The 24,447-nt window shown below is 34.0% G+C and overlaps 4 protein-coding genes and 1 non-coding gene across 6 annotated transcripts; 1 reads left to right on the top strand and 4 right to left on the bottom strand.

The window, feature by feature from the left end:
* Positions 1 to 4,095: 4,095 nt before the first annotated feature.
* LOC107859813 (peroxidase 64) lies at positions 4,096 to 5,763 on the bottom strand. 2 transcript variants are annotated; one of them, XM_016704926.2, is made up of 4 exons: positions 5,492 to 5,763; positions 5,200 to 5,388; positions 4,706 to 4,868; positions 4,096 to 4,504 (listed from the first exon to the last, which is right to left on the bottom strand). In XM_016704926.2, the coding sequence occupies exons 1-4, from the start codon at positions 5,696 to 5,698 to the stop codon at positions 4,215 to 4,217; spliced, it is 849 nt and encodes a 282-aa protein (XP_016560412.1). In that variant the 5' UTR covers positions 5,699 to 5,763; the 3' UTR covers positions 4,096 to 4,214. The 2 variants fall into 2 exon arrangements, with proteins under 2 accessions (XP_016560412.1, XP_016560411.1); XM_016704925.2 differs by having other exon boundaries at positions 4,096 to 4,609; positions 5,492 to 5,761.
* Positions 5,764 to 7,619: 1,856 nt separating this feature from the next.
* LOC124896506 lies at positions 7,620 to 7,775 on the bottom strand. Its single transcript, XR_007052846.1, has one exon. It is a non-coding gene; the product is annotated as a U4 spliceosomal RNA (small nuclear RNA).
* Positions 7,776 to 11,252: 3,477 nt separating this feature from the next.
* On the bottom strand, positions 11,253 to 12,946 carry LOC107861303 (peroxidase 64). Its single transcript, XM_016706645.2, has 4 exons — positions 12,648 to 12,946; positions 12,378 to 12,563; positions 12,052 to 12,214; positions 11,253 to 11,859 (listed from the first exon to the last, which is right to left on the bottom strand). Exons 1-4 carry the CDS (start codon positions 12,846 to 12,848, stop codon positions 11,465 to 11,467), a joined length of 945 nt encoding a protein of 314 aa, XP_016562131.1. The 5' UTR covers positions 12,849 to 12,946; the 3' UTR covers positions 11,253 to 11,464.
* A 755-nt stretch (positions 12,947 to 13,701) lies between these two features.
* LOC107859814 (pre-rRNA-processing protein ESF1) lies at positions 13,702 to 19,291 on the top strand. The gene is made up of 7 exons (XM_016704927.2): positions 13,702 to 14,603; positions 14,703 to 14,777; positions 15,897 to 16,129; positions 16,352 to 16,514; positions 17,186 to 17,314; positions 17,742 to 18,439; positions 18,576 to 19,291. Exons 1-7 carry the CDS (start codon positions 13,887 to 13,889, stop codon positions 18,868 to 18,870), a joined length of 2,310 nt encoding a protein of 769 aa, XP_016560413.2. The 5' UTR covers positions 13,702 to 13,886; the 3' UTR covers positions 18,871 to 19,291.
* A 135-nt stretch (positions 19,292 to 19,426) lies between these two features.
* On the bottom strand, positions 19,427 to 23,850 carry LOC107859816 (aspartyl protease family protein 1). Its single transcript, XM_016704928.2, has 10 exons — positions 23,210 to 23,850; positions 22,263 to 22,398; positions 21,463 to 21,698; positions 21,002 to 21,226; positions 20,769 to 20,904; positions 20,618 to 20,691; positions 20,439 to 20,538; positions 20,302 to 20,362; positions 19,943 to 20,014; positions 19,427 to 19,860 (listed from the first exon to the last, which is right to left on the bottom strand). Exons 1-10 carry the CDS (start codon positions 23,512 to 23,514, stop codon positions 19,598 to 19,600), a joined length of 1,608 nt encoding a protein of 535 aa, XP_016560414.1. The 5' UTR covers positions 23,515 to 23,850; the 3' UTR covers positions 19,427 to 19,597.
* Between the last annotated feature and the right edge of the window lie 597 nt (positions 23,851 to 24,447).

The following is a 24,447-nucleotide window of genomic DNA, read 5'->3' as shown; positions in this document are numbered from 1 at the left end:
TCACTTTTACGTTTATCATGCAGTACCTCTTTCCCTTGTTGCTAGAGGCTAAGAGAGATACATTAATTTGAATCATATTTGTAATACGATTATTTTTCTTTTTTTTTTCTATATTTAAAATCTTTTCTTGTTTTTAAAGTTAAATCTTTACAAAATCATTGATTATATTCTTATTACGTACTTAAAACTTTTAAAATCTAGTACTTCTTAAATTTTTCTTTTTCTAACGCTTTTATATTTATTTTTTTAGATTTTTCAAATTTTCTTAAATCAAATTTAGTTGATTTAGTATTCTTAAACTAATGAAAAAAGTTTTAGTTGTCATTAATTCTGATGACTTATAATACGCTTAAATATTAGGAAAAATCATTAATTCTTATGACTTCTAATAATGAAAGATTTTATCATAAATATATTTAATTAGTTTTCAATACTTAAATATTAGAAAAAATTATTAATTCTGACGACTTCTAATAAGGAAAGGTTTTATCATAAATATATTCAATTAATTTTCAACACTTAAATATTAGAAAAAAATAGTGAAAAATGATTTTGTCTAAAGCAAAGACTTTTAATGAAATTTCAAACTCACTTCACTCCTCTCGTTTATACTGTTTTCAAGGTCGGATTGGATTCTTCACTCCATTCCTGAAGGAATTCGCCGAAGAAGTCTTCTATCTTATAGAGTTTTTTCCTCTCCTTTTGACTCGCACCTCTGTCCAAAGTTTGACTTTTGAGTCAGAATGATAAGGCATTTCACAAGCTTGAATCCCTAGAAAGCAGAACTGCAGTTCGTAAGTTTGCTCTTACTTCTTTATTCAATTCTTTTTCCACTAGCAAAAAGTTCAAACAATATTTGTAAGGCCCTTCATACTTTCAATATATTATAGATATAGATATAGATATAGATACAGATATAGATATAGATATAGATATAGATATAGATATAGATACAGATATAGATACAGATACAGATATAGATACAGATATAGATATAAATATAGATATAGATTATAGATTAATTACTTTTCTTTTTCATTTTTCAAAAATAATTGTTTTTTTCCTTTTTGAAAATATTTTAATTTTAACTTTTTACGAGATATTTGTAAGACCACAAAATTAAAGAATATTTTGATACATCTGACATAATTTTACCACAATATTTAAATTTTTTTTTATTTTCTTAAACTATGTGACAAGTCAAAAGATATCATCCTTTTTGAAACGAGAAAAGTATTTTATTTATCCATTTTAAGAAATCAAGAAATTCTATCTCTTTTTTCTATTATATATTTAGTATTAGAAAACTATAAAATAATAGTAATCATATTTTGAATTCAAAATATCATTAGTGGAATTAGTTTGATAAAATGCATTTGAATTAAAATTTTCTTTAAAATATGTCGATTAAAATGGGCCAAATAATATGAAACATGAGAGTAAGAACTATTTTTTTAGTTATTGATCAAATATGTAAAAATTATCCTAGATATATTTATTAGACTATTTATTACAATATCTAACACTATTTTTATGTAATTATTGAATTGTGTTTTTAATTGTAAGTTGCAGCAGTTTTCATAAAATATTATTAAAAATATTTTTAAGAATTTTTAAATTGTGTATATTTTTTGTCATCAGTTATCTCCTAAACAACTGTGTAGGAGGAGTAAAATGTGGACAGAAAATTACTATCCTTAATTAAACACGTTTCCCACTTTTTAAAGAAATATTGAGATTATTTATCCTTTTTTTTACTCCTATGTATATGTATAGGTAATATCTTAAAGAGTTAGAAAAAAAAAAAGATAATATCTTAAAGATTATATTTTCTTCAAGTTCAATCTAAAAATAATCATATCAATAATAAATATTTAAGTTGAATAAAAAACGTAAATCAAGAAACATATAAAAAGTAATATAGAAAATATACAATTGAAAAGTTTTTACATAATTTCTTAAAAATTAAAAACAACCAAAAAATCAATAAACTTATCGAATTCATACATAAAAATACACGATTAAATTACTTTTCTTTCAACAAGATGATTATGATTCCACTATAAAAAGAAAAGCAATAAACATGTTGAATTCGTACAGAAGAAATATAGTTGAATTTTTCTTAAAAAATTCTATTTTTGAATTTTTTTTAAGAAATAGTAGAAATCAACAAGCATATAAAATGCACGTATAATATATACATGTCAACATTTTTTTCAACATGACAGAAAACAAAAATATAAGATGAATAATATATAGATATCAAATCTTATACTAAATTTATATATAATTATAATTTTTAAAATATTTTTCAAAAATTATTTAACATATATATATAGAGAGAGTTCAACATTATGTGCACATATGGTTTCCTCATATTCATCCAAAATTAAAATTTGTTGTTTTAAAAAAATAAAATTACATGTGACGTCTTATTTTATTCCATCTTGAATTATGATTGAATGAAAATTCACTTCCTATACTGACAGAACTTAGTTGATGTTTCATTTGATATGAACTAATGTCAGTTTCAATCGAAATAGGCTATTCTTTTTGTATTTTTATGAACGTTGAAATTCACGAATAACGAATATTGCTACCATCTTTCATACTGAAAAAAGGATAAATTATTTTACTTTTCAAAATTTATAGTTAAAAATATATATTTAAAAAAAATCCATTAATGTAGAAAATCTAGTTCTAAATAATTAAAAAGAAGTGCGAAAGAAAATTATAATGAGAACACATGAAGTCTTCGATTACAGGATTTTGCTTTTGTTTTTATATATATGTATATATATATATATATATATAGAAGATCTACGAAAGAAAATTAAATAAAAAGAGAGAGAATATATATTTGTAAGAGAATCATGAATTTATATAACAAGAGAAAGTAAAGGGAAAAAAAATAAAAGTGTAGTGTGTGTGTTTTTTCCTAGTTTTACCGCTTTTTTTTTTAGTTATATAATGTAATCTAAAAAATATTGTTATAACTTGCAATAATTAATTTAATATTGTACATATAGGTTTTTTTTCCATCAAATATTAGTTACTCATTAATTTGCGAAAGTGACATGAATAGTTATAAATTTCGTGAAAGTGACATGAATAGTTATAAATTTCGTGACTTTCCATTTCTTTTAATCAAATAATTTAAGTTTAACAATTGATATAATATAAAAATATACAACAACAATAATAACATCACCAATAATTACATCGTGAGTGTATTTCCACCTAGTGGGGTTGGGGAGGGGTAGAATGTACGCAGACCAAACCATACCCTGTTTCTGATAGACCTCCGACTTAAAATCAATAACAATCTAACAAACGCAAAACATAAATACATATAAACTTGTAGAGTATACAAAATAAACTAACGCTAGCCACAAGATAATACCCAAAACTATATATCTGGAACCATAGACAACACTCAACCCCACGAACAAGAAAATTCAGATACAAATAAAGAACCTCCTCTATTGTTACCAACGCACACCCACCCCCTAATCCTCTACCCTAATCCGCATCTTCCACACATCATGTTCTTCGTAAGTTGTTATTGCTGCTCCATATCATGCCTAATCACCTCCCTCCAATATTTCTTCGGACTGTCTCTACCCGCCTAAAATCATCCATAGCCAGTGTCTCACACCTCCGCACTAGAGCATCAGAACCCCTCCTCATCACGTGTCCGAACCAACGTAACCTCACTTCTCACATCTTGTCCTCCGCCGAAGCCACTCTCATCTTCTCCCGAATAATCTCATTCCTCACCCTATCTTTCTTGGTATGACCATATATCCATCGTAATATTCTCATCTCCGCTACCGTTAACTTTTGGATGTGGAAGTTCTTAACTGGCCAACATTCCGCTCCATACAACATAGCCGGTCGAATTGACACTCTGTAAAACTTATCTTTAAGCTTCAGAGGCACCTTCTTGTCACATAAAACTTTCGAAGCGAGACTCCATTTCAACCATCCTGCCCCAGTTCTTATCAGGTATAAATGTCTATATATTTTATATAAAAGACACACCAATAAGCATGTTTGATCAACTCATCCACTGCAAATTTGCAGTTAATAAAATGAAACAAAGATAATAGAGTAGTATAATGTATAAGAAGTGATAGACAACCCATTTTCCTGGATCATCTAATTACAATTATACAAATATCAAATTGCTAATTATAAGTAGAAGTAATTTATTAGTTTACTACCCTGCAATCTTTTCTAACTTCTTGACCTCCTGTAAGGCTACTCATCTTAATCATAGAATTAGAAAAGGCCTTATGGAAAGCTGCTTTTGAGGTAGCAAACCTATAAACTAGCCTCTTGGTTCTTGGTGTAGTAAGCAAAGCATGATCTGATGATAACAAACTTTTCTTTTGGAGAATTAGCCTGAAATGAGAATTATCAAAAGTTGTTGGTGAAGGATCATTGCTCATTCCTGCGTTTTTAGCCCTGTTTTTGAGTGGACATACGCCCTTCAAGCTTGCTGCAAATGATGGACGTAGAGTAGGATCAATGTCATGTGTGGCATTGAAGTTGTATATACGGTTCATAAATGATGAACAATGGGTAAAACCTAGAGTATGTGCACCTGTCAAAGAGAATGTATAGCCGTATCAGTTGTTAGTTATGTGACCATTTAAGAAGTTAACTCGTGAAACTTTTGGAGCGCATTTGTGATGCTGACCTAAAAGAGCCACCATGTCATCTATCGATAGACCTCTCTGATGGAAGCTTTGTTGGAGTTGAGAAATGTTGAATGTAGGCTTTGGCAGCAGTGTTGTTTCACTGGCTCTTGATATTCGTCCATCTTTTCTTCCTTTAGGCACGTCCCAGCGAGGTCCGCCTGACTGGAAAACCAGATTGCAATGAGCTTGTAGAATATAATACTCATCACGTCCTAGGCAAACTACAAGAGAGAGATGTTGGCTATATAAGGTAGCACGCCTTAGTTAAAGTCGTGCTGGACTAGGTCCGACTTGGATAGTATTAGTTGTTGGGAGGAACTGTTACAGTACTGATAGCACATTTTTATAATTGCTAGTCCTCCTTTTTAGAGTCCTTTTTTGGACTACAGTAAATGTTCAATGGAATTTGGACTTGTTAACATTTGTACCATACATCCACACTTTAATCCTTTTTTATGTCCTTTTTCCAAAGTATGAGAGGATATATACTTACTAAGACAACAGCATCTCTTGCAGCAAAAGCTAAAATATCAGCACAAGAGACGACGCCAGGACATTTAGCTTCGACTGCTCTCTTTGCTCCATCAATAACATAGAATCCATGCATAGAACCATTAGGAGGCGCGTCCTTTTCTGCAGTGTTTTTACCCTTAGAGCTCAACAAAATTGAAGCATCACATCCCTTCAAGCAAGGTAGAACAGAGGAAGTAAGGAAAGTAAAACTAATATGCTTAGAAATAATAAGGGGATTTTTTACTGTAAGAAAAATGTATTCTTGTGTATACCCGTAGGAAACAATCATGGAAATGCATCCTTAAAAGTGTAGCTGGTACTGTTCTGTCTTTCTGTGCTTCCTCCTTAACAACCTTCATTACTACGTCTTCAGCTTGAGGGCATGTTTTTGCATAGTAATTTGAACTAAGTGCATTCCCTTGAGAACAGTAGATGGAGAAAAAAAGAAATGTGTTCAACAATGGAACAAAGTATGCCATGGGAAATCTAATAAGGGGTAAGTAACTATTTTGTGGCTTATGTTATGTGAGAACTACAATGCTCTACTTATAGGTAGGTAGAGGACCAAAGCTTTGTGATTATTCTTTGTTTTGTAGATTTGAAATGATTAGCTTGAATAGTAAATTTGGTGGCATGCATGTTTGTCATAGATAGTGGAGTGTTTTTAAAGCATCTCTAATTGCTACAAGACTTATGTTGGTACTTTTTTGTCTGTCCAGCAGAAAAATCCAGCTTTATGCCTGATGAAACTTTCAAATGAGTACTGATTGTGATTACTATGCTGGTTAACAATTTGAAATTTATGAAAAAAAAAAAAGTCATTATGAATGTAATTATGACTTGCAAACCAGGTTTTATTTGGGTAATTAAGCTAAATTGTCTGGTTCTAAGCATTGGTCATTTCAATTTGAGAAAGGTGCTACCAAGTAGAGCAAGGACTTCACGCATGGCTTATTAATATAAAGCATAACACCTATTTGTCTGTTTGCAATGATAACACATAATTATGATTTGATCCTGCTGCTTATCTACGTGATGATTCCTCCACCACCATTCACCTCTGGCCACAACTTTCCACATAAAACCAATATGTGAAAACGGTGATAGGGAGCCTTTTTAGTTCTTTTTTGGTTAAGTTGCCTTGTAAAGATCTCTCGAATAATTACTATACATCTAGTAAGTCGAAGGAAAGTTTTCTAGTAAAAAAGAATTTATAGTTTATGAGATCCAGTTTGTTACCTTGGGCTTCCAATGATTTAGTTATAAACATGATTAGTTCCTCCTTTTCATCCTAACTAAGCAAGAATTAGGTGCTCTTCTTCAGAGTGATGTATCTATGTCTACTCCTTTCATCGGATCTGAGGAATATCTTTATCTTTTTACGTTAGCAAGTTGATAGTTTATTTTTGTGTGTACTTGTTGATTTAAACTGGTTAAAACTTTAAAGTATTAGCCCGGTTAAAAGAAAAGACGATAAATCTAAAATCACATATCGGATTGTTGTGTCAAAAGATCTATAACCTATTGAAATTAATATGAATTTTAGCTAATGGGCATTACAATTGAAGCAAGTAATTCATACAGGTCATGTGATCTAATTGGATTAATAGCCTATTTGGATTGACATATTCTAAGTGATTTCACTTTTGCAAGTGTTTGGATAAAATAAAAAAGTGTTGTGAAGTCAAAAAGACAAAAATAAGTCAAAAGTCATAAGTTAGAATTGTTAACTTATGGTCAAAAGCTCTAAAGCGTAGATGTTTTGATTACCGCTTAGACTAACATTGTTGTTTGAAATATTTAATTTGGTTCAAGACTTGTATATCAGTGGACATACAAGAGTGAGATCTAAAAAAGTCTAGCTTTAAAGAAACTCTAATGTGGCCCTTAGTTTGACCCTATATATGGACGAATTTTCTTGAATTGGATCTTTGCTAACTTTTTCCCAAATAGTACTACTACTACAAGTCACCAGACTGTAAACTATTGGGCCATTTCAAGGACGACTAACCCTGTCACAAATTCCGTTTGAGTTTGGAATCACTGTCATCATCATGTTCATACCAAAACTTACATTAGCTTACCATGGTTAAGTGACAGATTAGGGTGATAATATCTGTCATTTAACTATAGTAAACTAATGTTACATGTTTATGATTTAGTGTAAAAGACCAATTAAAACTTCCTTGACTTGTTTTTAAACCATCAAACAGCAAGAGGAGTTTATGATTTAGTGTAAAAGACCAATTAAACTTCCTTGACTTGTTTTTAAACCATCTTACAGCAAGAGTGACCGATTTTACAAACACAGAGTTCACAGTGGTATCTACTGACTTAATTTCAAACCATCAAACGTCAATCTTTTAAGTAAAGAAAATGTTATTAGACTAGATTTGGAGGGGCCTTTTACCCAGAGGGAAAAGCCCTTTCAAAAATTCTCGATGGCCAAGGCGTTCACCAAGGCCAAAGAGGGGGTTTGGAAATAGTTTTCAACCAGCAATAGACGCGCCTCGGTTAGAACCTCACTAGCTGCGTCATTGCCCCAAGCGCAAAGATAAGCTGACTCATTATTCTGCCATCCATTTTATATCCCTCTTCCCTCTAATATTGGGTTGATGTTGCCGATGTGGGACAAAATTAATAACCGACTCATTGCTACCATACGGCCAACCACGTACCAAAGTGGATAGAAAAGGTTGCTAATTATAACAAATAAAATATAATTAGTAGTTTATCAAAAACATAATCAATCTAACAAATTCATTTAACATCTTTTAAAAACTAGATTGAACTTTCAGGCACGTGAGCCTGAAAGTTATGTTTTTGTAAAAAAAGAAAAAAAATTAATAAATTTAAACATCCAAATACATTTGAATAAGCTCAAACCTAAAACAAAAAATGCCTGTGTCCTAAAGAATAAACCTCAATTTACTATAGTTAAGCGATAGATTAAGGTGATCATACAATCATACATGTGATGTGATCTAACTGGATTAAGAGTCTGTTTGGATTGACTTATTTTAAGTGTTTTTAAGTTAAAATAACTTAAAGCACTTTTGTAAGCATTTGAGTAAAATGAAAAAGTGTTGTTAAGTCAAAAAGACAAAAATAAGTCATGAGTCATAAATTAGGATTCTTAACTTACGATCAAAAGCTATAACTCCATCCAAACAGGCTCTAAAGCTTAGATTTTTTTTTGTTACACTTACACTAAAATTGTTGTTTGAAATTTTTAATTCGGTTCAAGACTTGTATATAAGTGGACACACAAGAGTGAGATCTAAAAAGTTCTAGCTTTAAAGAAACTCTAGTGCGGCCCTTAGTTTGACTGACCCTATATATGGACGAATTTTTTTTGGATTGGATCATTGCTATGTCAACTTTTCCCCAACTACTACTACTACAAGCCACCAGACTGCAAACTATTGTGCCATCTCAAGGACGACTAACCCAGTCACAAATTCCGTTTGAGCTTGGAGTCACTGTCATCGTGTTCATACCAAAAATTACATTAGTTTACTATGGTTAAGTGATAGATTAGAGTGATAATATCTATCACTTAGCTATAGTAAACAAATGTTATGCGTCCATGATTTAGTGTAAAAACCAAGTAAACCTCCTGTGCGACATAAAACTTCTTGCGATGCTCACAAACCAATTTAAATGTCTCTGTCACTAACGTTTGTCAAGTCACCTGGACAGGTCAAGATTTCTTCAGCTAATAAGTTACTCCCTCCATTTAAAAAAAAATGATTTACTTTTCTTTTTAGTCCGTTTAAAAAGGAATGATCACTTCCCTTTTTTGGGCAATACATTAATTTCAACTTTCCACCTGACATGTTTAGGACCACAAGATTAAAGGACATTTTGGTACATTTGACATAACTTTAATTTAAGATGACAAAATTCAAAAATCTTCTTTGTTTTCTTAAACTTTGTGTCAAATCAAAGTATCATTCTTTTTAAAACGGAGGGAGTACTATATATATATATATAAGGACAACTAAATCAGGTTGCGACACACATGCATTGTCTCTATAAGGGTGTTAAGTGGGCCGGGCCAGGTCAACCCTGCATCGGCCCGTGAATTTTAACCGGGTTGTGGGTCGATCCGGATCCGGGCCTGGTTAAATGGGTCGGGCCGGTTCCAGGCCCACTGTATTTTTTTAAAAAACAATCCTGAACCGACCCACTTAACCTAACCCGGTTCAACCCACCTAAATCCGATCAAAACCGGTTCAAAATCCGGTCAAACACCCCCCCCCTCCCCCCCGCAAAAAAAAGGTTTTTTCCAACATACACTATGTATGCCCACCTATATACATTTTACATACGTTAAACAATATAGATACACTATATGTATATACTACATTAGAATTTAAAAAATATATACACAATTACGCATGTAATCGTGTATACGACTATACGTTAGTTAAATATATATACTACTCTAAATAAAACATAAGATATATATACTACAATATAATGATATATATAATAATTTATAAAACATATACACATGTATACGTTACAATTTAGAGTTTATAGAAGATATATACATATATATACGTACCATTCAATATATGTACTACTTTAAATAAACATATACTATAATATATATACTACAATATATACACACACTAAATATATAGCTATATACTAATTTATAAAACATATACACATGTATACGTTAAATATATACTACTTTAAAAAATATACACACATATATACGTACCATTCAATATATGTACTACTTTAAATAAAATATATACTACAATATATACACACGCTATACATATAGTTATATACTAATTTATAAAACATATACACATGTATACGTAAAATTCCATTTTTTAAAAAAAAAAAATTGTTATCTGTGTCGGGCCGGGCCGATTAACCGGCGGACCTGAATCGGTTTTGGTTCAGACTGGATTAATCAAAACCCCAAAAAAAATTAACTCAGCCCGAGACGCAGTACCCTATAACCCGTGGGCTAATCGGTCCGAATCAAATTGGACAGAATTTGCTTAGTGTGCCGGTTCGACCCGACCCGTTTGATAGCCTTATCTCAAATTCCACAAGGGAAATAACCATATAGACTTGTGATAAAGCATAGATCGTGCATACTAACAGTGCAAAAGTTTACAATAACTATCGGCTACAATCTTTCCGACCACCCAAATTCCCAATATCTAAGAGAAAGAACTAAAGGGCTTTGAACTATTGAAGAAACATATGGGTTTTGTGTGAGGTTTTTTCTTGCTTTTCTTACCAAAAAATAAAAATAGTACCATAATTACTTTTACTTTTACCCAAAAAAAATATGCATTTTTTTCATATTTGACAAATCTCTTTCTTTTGTTAGAATTTTTGTCATGATTTTCTTACCAAATCTAAGTTTATTTTTTCTTAAGTAATATCATACTCACTCTTACTTTTTCTGAATGAAAAATATAAAACTTTTTCATATATGACAAATCTTTTCTTGAATGAAAGGTTTTGGACATTTAGAAATAGAACATTATTTCTCATACCATAACATAGTATCATCCACAATGTAGTTTTTAAAGAGTCTTGTTAAAGAATCTCGTTTAGGGAGAGATTTTCTCTCAATAGATTTTAAGTTTTTTATTATTAATTTTTCATATGTAGATCGTTTGACCAAATTATATAAATAATATATCTTTTTAGTATATTTTTCTGTGCCATCTGATTTATCGACTCTATATTCGCAAATTATAAGCTTCCGCATGACACCTATCAATCTGAACCCAACACTTTGAACCATTGAAGGAATGTAGTCTATAGAACTTAAAGATTTTGACCAAGTGATATAACTAAGCTAGTAGTAATAAAATAGAAGTAATACTAATCAACTTGGTAAAAGTTACTTCTCAATAATGAATTACAAAAAGTAACCAATCTTGTTTCTCTTTACCTAAGATGGTTCAAGAAAACACAGTTCCTTAAACTTGGGCATGTTCCGGTTCCTGGCTGGAAACCATTAATTCGTCTGAATTACATGACCAATAATTGCATCAAAGAGGATTGGATGAATTATTTATAGTAAGTTACATAATACAAACTGATACATGATTTGACATAATTTCTGCTCCTAAAAATACTACTTATAACACTTAAGAGTGCGCCGAATAATATGCTAAAATAAATCTGAAAAATATAAGGAAACAAATAGAGACCACTGCGCCCAGTTTTCTGGGTTAATAATTTGAAAGGATTAATAATTAATTAACCACCCTACAGTCCTTTCTGACCTCTTGACCTCCATTTATGCTGCTCATTTTGATCATGGAATTAGCAAAAGCCTTGAAGAAAGCTTCTTTTGAGCTAGCAAAATCAGAAACCAGACTTTTAGTCTTGGGATTACTGAGTAAAGCTTGGTCTGAAGAAAACAGGCCCTTGTTCTGCAGAATTAACTTGTAATATGTATTATCGAACGTTGTCGATGAAGGATCCATGGCAGTTCCAGCATTCTTAGCCCTGTTTTTTAGTTGACAAATGCCCTTTAAGGTAGCAGCCAAGGATGGATGCAATGTTGGGTCAACATCATGGGTTGTATTAAAGTTGTGTATCCTGTTACTGAATGATGAACAATGAGAGAAACCTAAGGTGTGTCCACCTGCAGATTGAGACACATCATATGTTAGTTATAATTATCTCAAATACAAGAGATACTAATAAGTGAAATTAGTAACCTGGAAAGTAAGACAGATGACCTGTTACAATAAGTTATAATATATACATACTGATAATATTATCTTCATTTTTGTACGTTTTAAGTGTATATAAGTTAAATACGTTGAATGATGACCTGAGAGTGCGACAAGGTCTTCAAGTGATAATCCTCTTTGAGAGAAGCTTTGTTGAAGTTGGTTTATGTTGAAAGAGGGAGCTGGCAGTTGTCTAGTTTCACTGGCTTCTGATGTTCTTCCATCTTTTCTTCCTTTAGGCACGTCCCAAGAAGGTCCACCGGACTGCCCATGTCAACATTACAGTGTAAGTTATATGAAGAATTTCAAATCAAAATGGAGTAACGTAGAAGACCAAATTAAGTAAATAAAAATATACTGTTTGTAACAATTTGAATTTTTAGATGAGATGGTTAGATAACTCGGACTTGGAGAAATGTTTGCTTACAATGACAACAGAATCTCTGGCAGCAAAGGCTAAGATATCAGCACATGAGACTATGCCAGGGCAAAGGGCTTCAATGACTTTCTTTGCATTATCAATAACATAGAATGCATGCAAAGAAACATTAGGAGGACCATCTTTTTCTGCAGTGTTCTTCTTGGAGTTTAGTAACACCGAAGCATCGCAGCCCTATGTCAAATAAAAAGATCAGAAGGAATTGTATAAATTATTAATAATAAGATCTGTACCCAAAAAAGATGTGCAAAAATGTACCCTTATGAAGCAGTCATGGAAGTGCATCCTTAGAAGGGCAGCAGGGACAGTTTGGTCCTTCTTTGATGCCTCAGTAACAACTTGTGTGACAATATCTTCAACTTGAGGGCATGTTTTCTCATAGTAATTAGAACTAAGTGCATTTCCATGAGAGTAAATTAATGAGAAAATTAACAAGATTAATGTAGAAGAGGATGACATAGCTTCTTCAAGCTTAGCTAAATACTGCAAAGAATGTAATTACTAAGTGGTAGTAATTAATAATCAGATGATTTGTTCTGAAGAATAAGAAAAATTTAGCAAGGGTATATATAGGGGATGTTCTTGAAAGATTTCTAGAATTATTGTTGGAGCCTGACATTGAAAAATGTTAGTTCTAATAGTGAATTTGGTAACATACATATTCCTTTTCAGTTTTCATAATGGAGTGTTTCTGAAGCATACTAAGACATTTCATTGACATTTGAAGAAAATGGATTTATAATATTATAATTTTATAATCCTATATTCTGTGGTATATAAAACACTACTGTTTTCAGAAGAAAATAACGAAAATTCAAATTTCTTGGAGCTTTGTATATGAGAACTTTTTCTGAAAAGAAAAAGAAATTAAGGAAATGCTATTTAACTTTAATTAAAAGACATTACTGGTAAAGTAGTTGAGATTGAAACATCAAAACCGTTTTGCATGTTTTTCTGGCTTGTTATCTAAGGCTAATTTTGATTAGATATAATAATTTTACGATCCTGGAATATTGCATTATTGATGTGATTGGTAGTTAGGAATGCACAGCAGGCTGGCTTGTACTGATTGAGAATTTCACGAATGGGATTAGCAACTCTCCTGTTATTTCACAGTGGATTTAGCTTATACTATATATTGATAATAACTAAATTTATTTAATTAAAAAAATAAAAATAGAAAGCGAATCAATTTCATGATTATTTATATTATTTAGTGTCTAAAAGAAAAATCAGACTTACCTTATCTTTTATCACTAGTATAGTAGTTGATTAGTTGTATTATCTAAATTTGGCTATTCTTCAAATGGGGGATCTAAAGGGCTATTTGTGCACTTCACCCCTTATCAACTCACATTTGGGCTGGGCTCGTCAGGTAATGTGATTGGACTTCACTATTGGGCTCTGAATATCCATTGACCCAATTTCACCATCGTCGTCCTCTTCCTCTTCTGATATATGGATATCCAGGGGTTTTAGGGTTTTAGCGACGCACTCATGGGGTCAAAAAACAAGGGTAATAAAGGCAGAAAAGGGGAACGGCCAGCCGATTCCTCCGCCGGAGCTGGAGATGAAAACGGCGGAGGAAATAGAACTGAGAAGGGTGTCATCAATGATTCTCGATTTGCGGCGTTACATTCGGATCCTAGATTCCGTGAACCACCGCAGAAGAAGTCGAAAGTGACAATTGATTCACGATTTAATCGAATGTTCACTGACAAAAACTTCACATCATCAAAAGCGCCAACTGATATTAGAGGTAGACCCCGTAAAGCCTCCTCTAAAAATCCTCTCGACCATTATTATCATATTGAGAAAGAAGAAGAAGAGGAGGAGGGTGAAAAACAGAGGAAGCAGAAGGAGAAACTAAAGGTGATAGAATCTGAAAGTGATGAAGAAGAAGAAGAGAAGGGTGGAAAACAGAGGAGGCAGAAGAAGAAATTAAAGGCGATAGAATCTGAAAGTGAAGATGACGATGAAGAAGAAGAAGAAGAAGAAGAAGAAGAGAGTGAGAGTGATAGTCCTACGAGTGAGGAAGAAATTGAGGAGCAGAAAGTGAAGAAATCAAAGGTTGGCGCCGCATTATCAGAGTCCGAAGAAGATGAGGAGGTGGAAAGAGACGATTCATCAAGCGCGGAGGATTCTGATTCTGAGTCTGATTCTGATGATGAAATGGATGAGGTTTCGTCAGAGGAGGAAGACACTTTCGTGCAGGTATACAACGGAAAAGAGATCATTTTTGTTGGGTATGACGCTTGGATTTATGGAGGCTAACGATTTTTTTTCAAAATTTTTGTTTTGGTGCATGAATAGAAAGAGGATGTGCCTGAAATTGACAAGGAAACTAAGAGGCTTGCAGTTGTTAACATGGATTGGGGTAGAGTAAAGGTTCGATCTTTGCATTTTTTCAATATGGAAAATTGAGTCTTTTTTAATAGAAAGGTTTCAAATTTGGAACTTTTGTTCTTTGAGATGGTAATTATAATTGTTTTTCATGAACAATACTGTAATTAGAATTGCTTAAACCAACCCTATCAAGATAGATTCTAAATTACAGGCTGTTGAATTGGCTGAACTGAGAATATGTTTCGTTCAGTTTTATTCTACCATTGCTGGGTTTGTCTAAATGTCTCATATAACTTTAGAAAAACAGTTTGAGCATTTCTGGATACTGGAGTATAATGTTAAAAGATTGTGTTGGACATTGAATTTTGAACAGGTGCATCCAATAATAAAAAGTTATGAACTGTTGTATTGCGGAGAAGTATTGCTTAGCCTTGAAATCAAGTTGCAGACAGAATTTTTTTTCTTTTCTGAATGATCTTACAAAAGAAACGAAATAGAAGATTGCCCGAGTATACGGAAAAGAAATGAAATAGAAAATTGCCCGAGTATACGGGAGACCATTTATGAGTTCCTGCATTTGTCTATAATCTATGGTAGTGTTAGCTGTTATTCATCCTGAGAACATAGAAGCTATTTGTACCCTATTGTGGTCACAATATGGATTGCACCTTGATTTTGTTGTTAAATAATGTGGATTGCACCTAAATTTGAACTTATAAAGGGTCATTTAGTTTATAATGTAGATCTTTAACAACTAAAGTGATCTATAGAATGTTGTTGGTAGAAATCTCTGCATAGCTAATATTGTTTAGTTTTCAATATTCAACTCTGCACAACTTTTCAAGGCATAACTCGTGCAGAAATCTATATACTAATTATTTATGCTGCATAATGTGAAATAATAATATATTTGGTAGTAATGTCTAGATTAGAATATCTAAAGACAAAAAATTACCTTTAAGTAGGGAATCCCCACATAATAATTATTTTTCACTGCACCCTACATTTTTAGTTACTTCATAACAATCCTGATGTTACCATTCACCTTGTAATAACCCTGTATTATATTCCATAACTAACCATTAACGAAACTACACCTTGATGTATTTAACTTCTATTGCATATTAAGTTCTCTTCTCAGTAACCTCTTATGCTATGTAGGCAGTTGACTTGTATATGCTATTGACCTCCTTTCTCCCCAGAGGGGGTCAAATAATATCTGTTGCTATCTATCCATCTGACTTTGGTCTCAAGCGTATGGAAGAGGAGGCTGTCCATGGTCCAGTTGGCCTATTTGATGATGAAAAGGGAAAAGATGAAGACAGTGATGACGACAAAGATAATGATGAGGTGGACAATGCGAAATTACGTGCCTATGAAATGAGTCGACTCAGGTGACTATATGGTTCTGTGTTTTTTCCTGACTAATATATCTTTTAAGTGATTCTTGCATTTTTGCTGACTAAAAGTGATAACTTGTTGAACCTTTATGAAATTTATTATGCTTCTCCTCTTTTTTCCCTTATTCTCCTCTATCCTATGTTTCTTAATTCCCTGTCTTTCATTATATATCCCATGGGTCTCTTTCTCAAAGGTACTTCGTTTGTACTTTGCAGGTATTATTATGCTGTGGTGGAATGTGATTCAAGTGCTACAGCTGATTACCTTTATAAAACTTGTGATGGGGTTGAATTTGAAAGAACATCAAACAAATTAGATTTGAGGTTTATTCCTGATTCCATGGAATTCAAGCATCAACCACGTGACATTGCAACAGAGGTAATTTATGGCATCACTTTGTCATCATAGGAGCCTTTAGTTTTAACAGTTATCATTTGCTGAAAACATAAAATCTAATCACATTTGCGTATAAGTGTTCTTTGGTTATTGAGTATATTATTGTTTGGCCATGCCGAGTTTTCTGCTTTTTTTCATCAACAAATAAAAGAAGTGATCTAATTTTGTGTGTGCATGCTCTCTTTTTATTCCGAGGCCACTCTTCTGCCAAGGAAACTGATGAATGACAAACCTTTCTTCTTTACCCCTCTGCACTCTTTGTTTTGCGCGAGGAGTCGACAACTGCATGTTTCTATGGTTAGAATAAAGCATCTTTTCTTCTTGCTCTGCTTTTTGGGATGAGGGGAGGTGACATTACACTTTTTAAGAGCAACTGTTGTTTACAAAATTAATAGTCATTAGGCATTCTTGTTGTTAAAGATGATATTGCACGATTAATTTTTTCATCTTCTCAATTCTGTACTGTGTTATTTCTTAAAAAGATTTAACATTTATTTAAATAAGTAAAGATACTAACATTTCTCTTTTTCATCTTCAGAGATTTTTTTTTTGTCTGCTCAACTTTACCTGCTAGAGTAGTGTTCTCTTAGAAGGAGGGAAAAACACAAAACGAGCATTTAGGTGATTGATTACTATATTCTTCTGGTACATAGGCCCCTGCAGATTATGAAGGTCTAGATTTCCACACTCGAGCTCTGCAGCACAGTAACATTGAACTTACATGGGATGAGGATGAGCCACAGCGCATCAGGACCTTGAAGAGACAATTCAATGATGAACAGGTTTACTCATTGTTCGCTATAGTGTGTATATATTTGTGTCTTTTAGTTCAGTATCTCTGTGAAAAACTTGAACTTTGTCGAACCGTTTTTCTTGCTGAGGAGCAAGTGCGAGAAGATTGTCAGGCATGTTACCTCTTTTGCTATTCTTTTTTTTTTCCCACTTGCCTGTGTTCTCAGTGAGCCTATAAAACGGGATAGTGATATAGTGTGCACATGCTTGCTTGTACGTAAAGGTGTTGCATGTGGTTATCTATGTGTTAGTATGGTGCTTTCTATTATGGCTGCTGGGAAGGATATTCGTTTTGGGCTTTTAAGATTTTAATGCCTTCCTATTAAACAATCCTTATGTTTGTCACCTTGTTTCTTTTCCTCAATACAGTTGTGCTCTATAACTCTGCTAATATTAATATTGTTTCTTTGTTGGCAGCTTGCAGATTTGGAGTTGAAAGAGTTTTTGGCTTCTGATGAGAGTGAAAGTGATGATAGTGAGGAAGGTGATGACACAGAAGATAAATCTGCCAAAAGGAAGAAAACACAAGATACCTACCGTGCGTTACTCCAGTCCGGGGAGGGTTCGGATGGAAATAATGACGATGATCAGGACATGGAGGTCACATTTAACACTAGATTGGAAGATCTAAGCAAACGTATCCTAGAAAAGAAGGATAAACAGTCGGAAACTGTATGGGAAGCTCATCTCAGAAAGGAAAGGGAGAAAAAGAAGTCCAGGAAAGGCAACTGCAAGGTCTCATCAGAATATGAGAGCAGCAACAGTGATCAAGAACCTATAGAAGATCCTGAGGACTTCTTCATAGAAGAGCCTTCCGCTAAAGGGAACAAGGATTCCCAACATAAAAGCACCAGGAAAGGGAAGCAGAGCCTTGAAGCATCCGAAGAAGCCGAAGCAAGTAGAGCAGAGCTTGAGCTATTACTTGCAGATGACAAACAAGGAGATGCTAACTTGAAGGGTTACAACATGAAACCTAAAAAGGCAAAAGGGAAGAAGGGTAAAGAAATTCCAGTTGGGGACAAATTACCAAGTATAGATTATGAAGATCCACGGTTTTCATCTCTCTTTAAATCACCACTCTTTGCATTGGACCCCACAGATCCTCAGTTCAAACGGTATTTCCCATCGTCTTGTTCACACCTCCTTCTTCTTTGTGCCTGTAAACTAAACTGATCTGGCTTTTTCCCAATTCCAAAACAGAGCCTGCTTGCTATTTTCATTTGCTTATGGTGTCTATTTTGGCTGTTGCAGGAGTGCAGCTTACGCTCGTCAGTTGGCTCAAAAGCAGCACAAGGTCGAAGAGGAAGTTGTAAAGGCAAAACAACAGCCTGGAATAGCTGCACCGCTGCAGCCAACCAGAACATTTGAGACAGCAACAAAAGAAAAATTGCAGTCGGATAATTTGCCTTCGAGAAAGGAGAAACATGAGCTATCTTCTTTGGTTAAATCTATAAAGATGAAATCACAACAATTATCATTGTCCTCTCAAGGTAAGGTGGTAGGAAAAAATGGGAAAAAATCGAGCAAGGGCAAAAAAGATCGATGAAGAGCAAGGAAAGGAAGAGAATGAAAAATGTTAATCAAGGGCAAAGAAGAAGTTGAGAAGTGAAGAAAATAAGATATTGAAAAGAAAGGAGGTTATATGATGCTCTATGACTTCTCATGGGAGTAAACACATGGTTTATGAAGATGAATCATGGTTCAGTATAGGGTGAATAGTGGCTGCAGTGAATCTCAACATATAGCAACTTCAGCTCTAGTTTTCCCTTATTTTTTATGGTAAGGTTTAAATTTATGGTCGTGGCGTGGGCTAGAAATTTTGTGAGTATCATCCATTATTTTTTGTGTGTCAACTTTACACAGTTGGACGTTTTACAATTATTTTTTGTTTTACAGTAATCTATTGTAAACTTGATGTAATTCCTCTGTACTCGTTCAAGATTCTAAATGCAGTGACTTCCTCCTAACTGTCTTTTACTCCTAAAGTCTGGATCATTCTTTCCCCAGTACAGCAGTGTTGATTTAGTTTGCACATAACTTATCATCCAAAACACCTGATACCTCCTCACCAGGAGCGTTTTGTAGCACATATACAACCAAAAGAAGAAAATACCCTTTACCAGCTATTTTTAATGAAGATGAAAGAAAGAAAGAAATCAGAGTTATATTTACAGTACATAATCGGTATAAACTGCAATATCAAAAATGCTGTGGAACACTTCAATCTATGCTTTAACAGAGGCTCGATATAATACAAAGGGCAAATAAAAGCCTCATGAAGAAATAATAATCAAATAATAACTAAAAACGGAGAACATAGCCGCCATAAGTTGGCAATAGAAGGAATTGAAATGTGGTGCATGGCTTCCTGTAGGTTTGGATGATGGCATAGATGGAAACGATGTAGCTGGTTCATTTGCACCTGAATTTCCCTTGGTGGCCTCTGGAACCACACTGGTAGGGGAAGGCGCTTCAGTAGAATTACGCTTGTTCACAGGCAGCGTTGTCGATTTGTCATTTGATTGGGAATCATAACCTGCCAGAAAAGGCTTCTAGTTAAAACATGAGCAGAGATTTATACACACCAAAAATGAAATACTCTAGGATTGCAAACTCACAATCTGATGCTTTCCAACCCAAAATCATCTTCTCCCGATCAAAGATTACGCGATAGCCAGTCATGAAATTTTCTGCAAACAGATCTCTGTATTAGTTTTTATTGTCATATATTCCAAATATAGACAGATAGCTCAAGTTTTTTACTAACTAACAAGTTCTAAGAGTTTGTTATCGGCTTGATTTTTACTCTTGTCATATTCACATTATATTAAGATGATGTGAACACTCCAGAGATTGATAGGAACTGAGACTTCTAAAACTTGGCAGCTGTGAGATGATTCGTTGGTATTATTGCAAGTTATATTACAGAACTCAATGGAAAGGAACAAAACCTAAGGAGCAACCGGTGGATACTTACGTCCAATGATGTTGACATCCTCACTTTTCACAATAGCTAAACAATATGCGCCTGAACCATCCTGAGGATAACAACTGAATATTAGAATTATTTTAAAAGAGAATGCTCTAACATAGGAAGAGCAGAAACCATCTTACCCCGAGTGCGAGCATTATTATCGGATCAAAAAGATAAAGCTGGTGGCCACCTTTCATTGTCAAATTTACATCAGGAATTTCAAACGTAGTTTGATTTGGACTGCTTAAATGGAGCATGTTAATCCAGAGAGTTCAAAGGACATCAGGAAAGTAAAAGGTATATCCAAAAGCTGGTTCACCTTATCCCATAGCAGTATTCAAAAGGAATTTGGCCATCAGGTTGAATACGTGGCTGTTTTGCTTGAGAATCGAACTGCAAAAGAAGCAATATTCAATTATAAAATATAAAGGCTGCACTCCACTGAAACATACAGTTAGCTTCTCACTCACGTTTTCTGTAATGACTTTATAAGCTGGGTCATTCAAGTATGTGAATGAAGTGCCAGAGTCGAAAATGGCTGTTATATCAACATCAGTGATCTTGCTTCCTACTGTTATTGCTGTCAAGCTAACGTTATAAGTTGGGCTGCATTCACAGAGAGAGAGAGAAGGAGTAAATACACATTCAGTTGAATTCTCACTTCTCTTAACGCTGAAACCAGAAAATCAAAGTGACAGCTTACTGTGTTTGATCAAGATTGAGTGGTGTTTCTCCTTGGTCTAGACTTCCTTTATCTCCAAAAACTATTCTTCCAAGACCATCACTTCCAAAACACATGGAGAAAGAATTTGCAGCAAGACCTTTACTTGCTAACATGCTTGGGATAGATATATTTTCAATACCAAGTCCAAATAGACCATTAGGAGCTGCGCCAGTTAGAAATGCACCCGTTTGTCTTATCCCACATCTGGAAAGAAAGAAATACAAAACAAATATTATGGTGGATGAAGAAATGCATCAGACGGTCCGAATTACACAGCTTTTTACCAATTTTGATATATGGAAACCAGTTATAGAGACTATCATTCGAGTAGTTAAAAGAAGTTCCAAGGACGCTCTAACTAGAGTTTGACAGGATTTGTTATACCACAAGGCAGATACTAGTCAACTGATCTCTTTCAATGATTAACTAAATATACCCACCCCAAAGCAATTGGAGCATCAATACTGTTTTGTTGAGCATTATTTGTTTCTAAGTGCAAGATGTCTTCCACCAGTACCCCTGTTGATGAGGTATTATTGGAGAGATATGCAACTCCATAAGCACATGCGTTCCGTGAAGCTAAGCACCGATTCCTTTGTCCACACATAGTGCTATTGCAGGAAACAACCTTGCTCGTTGACGATGTATTGGGGCTGTAGATATTAAGATTTATTCTCTGTTTCAAAAGCAAACGAAGGAAGAAGGACGATTATAAGTGTCAACCAAGGAACAATGCCGATATTAAGATTTATTCTTTGTTTCAAAAGCAAACGAAGGAAGAAGGATGATTATAAGTGTCAACCAAGAAACAATGCACACAGAAACATAAAAAGGGTAAGGAAAACAACCCATGAACGATATGAATCAGAAATTTCATTTCATGTCAGTATATATTACATGCATGATACTCACTTGGCAGATATATTCATTTTGTGTCAATTATGCATCTTCATTACCAGGAAAACAATCCCTCAACTTCATTGTCCACCTATATCTTGTTAACTTAGAATATAATATATTACTGTCATAATGACGACAAAGACAGTTGAACAGAAATCTATGTGTGCAGCCACTGTCTTATCAGCAGGTTTCTTAAATACAAAAGGAAGAGAAGTCTACGCATCTTATCCACATTCTTCAACGTGGAAGCCAATATAAATAACGAATGATCAACAGAAAAGAGAAACTCTTTCAACTATTCGAAAGAAGAAAGAAAAAGGTACTAGGATGAATTACATACTCTTCCGGAGCGTGTCTCTAGGGCATGCACACACTTGCTGCAATCGCACGGTAGCCAAAATAAGTCACTGCCAGTGTCAAGTGCCACTAAAAATGATAGCCCAGGTGTGCCCACAGTGACATTTGCATAATGCAAGCTGAAAATTGCCAAAGAGGTTAGTCACACCTTAAGAAGAAAAAATTAGCTACAACACAACTATAGATACTACAGACTTCGCAACTCTATAGTTAACACATATGAATTACAGACATGCTGCTGCCAGAAACACCAAAACAATCCCTCGTCTTGTCAGAGAACTAGAGGCAGCAGAGGTGAGGGAAATCAGAAAAATAAAGAGAAAAAAAAAAAAAAAACAGAATTCAGCCCTTGGAATTAGAACTAGAATAAAAGTAAATTCAAATTTAGAGTCAGTATTTTATATAGTTAAATTGCCAAAATTCCAGTGCAAGCAATCTGACATAGGGAAGTAAGTTATCTGTCCTGCTTCGTCTAGATTGTTTTATCTTGAGCCGGAGGTTTATCGGAAACAGCCTCTCTGCCTCACCTCTGAGGTAGTGGTATGGACTGTGTACACTTACCCTCCCCAGACCCCACATGGTGGGAATATACCGGGTATGTTGTTGTTGTTTGATTTTACTCCAACCTCAATCTTTGTTAAAACTAAAAACAACACACCTCAATTAATCCAATGGTTCATGTTGCCTCCCACAAGCAGAGACATGAAAATTGTTTATTCTAGGTAACCTATTTTCCTGATATATGATTACTATTCCTACACCCCCCCCTAGTCCCTCAACTGCGCAGACAAAACTAAACTAAAGCTCAGTCAACTCTGACATCCAACCAAACAGATAAAAGCAAAAGACACTAAACAACACAATAACAACAAACAGCAATAAATAAGCAACTGCAAGAAAGAACCAGAAAAAAGAATAGAGGGAGCTCACAATCCCAAAGAGCTGAGCCTTAAAGTTTCATTTCCACCAGAAAAAGTGATGGGATTACTTGTATCAGCAAGACGTCGACCCTTAATAAACCGATCACGTTGAGTCCAAGCTGAATAATATTCAACACTGCCCTTCTCGGGCAAACCATGAAGGTCCAAAATACCCTTCACCGGATCCGAATACCGATGATGTATATCAAATCCAAACGTCCCAAACCCATCACTACTCTGCCACTGCAATCCAAGAATCACCAAGAAAAGAATATGGGCAACCACAAAATAACGAATTGTACAAGAATTAGCCATGTCTGTATAAGGAGAAGCAAAAAAGACTGATTCTCTTTATATATATATATATATATATATATACAAGAAGAATAAAGAAAAAAGAGAAAAAAGGGGATTTTTGAGAAAGAAAAAACAATTGGGTTGACGAATTCGAAGGTGTTGAAGTTAAGCATTGCTTCCATTTGTAAGTTTTTATATTTTTAGAAGGGTGAGGGTAAAATGGTGGAATTAGAAAGTCGCCGATTACAGAGTGAAAGATGAAAGCGTGGGGAGTTTGGTCACCTAGGACTTGTTTGGGTGGCGGGTCCTAAGGGATTATTACCGACCACTGTACACAACTCTCTAGTTATTGTTGACGTCAACTGTCAACTGCCAGGTGCAAATAGTTTTGTAGTCCTCGTCTAATACTCCCTTCGTCTCAAATTATGTGTCATTATTTTTTTTAATCCATCCCAAAATAAGTATCGTCTTTTCTGATTTGGCAACTTTTTAGAGGCACAATTACTCTTTTACCCTTATTGATCCCACTTAATTAAAAAAAAGATATTGACACATTTTTTGATAAAGAATAATTTAGTAAACTTTACCAAATCTTTTCTTATTTCTTAAACTCCGTACTCGATCAAATGGCGACACATAAAATGAGATGGAGTGAGTAATACTTATTATTGATCTGACATACAGACTAAATTATTCATTGAAGAATGAAGGAGTTGTAAGCTAAGTTACTCCCCACCGTCTCAGAAAAGATAATTAAGAAGCAAATTAGTGAAATTTATGAAAATTACCTGTTTTTTTTTGCCCTTCCTTGGAAAATCGTTAATTCAAAGAATTGCATAGGGTTCTCTATCTTGTAATGATTTCTTCACTCTACTTTTCCAGATGGGAAACTGGATTTTACTTTTCCAAAGTAATTTGTCATGATGTTGTTTTTCACGTGAAAAGAAAATT

Source organism: Capsicum annuum, chromosome 2 (assembly GCF_002878395.1).
Source record: "Capsicum annuum cultivar UCD-10X-F1 chromosome 2, UCD10Xv1.1, whole genome shotgun sequence".
NCBI classification, from domain to species: domain Eukaryota; kingdom Viridiplantae; phylum Streptophyta; class Magnoliopsida; order Solanales; family Solanaceae; genus Capsicum; species Capsicum annuum.
The sequence above is the reverse complement of the archived record's forward strand: the minus strand, read 5'-3'. Positions and strand labels throughout refer to the sequence as shown.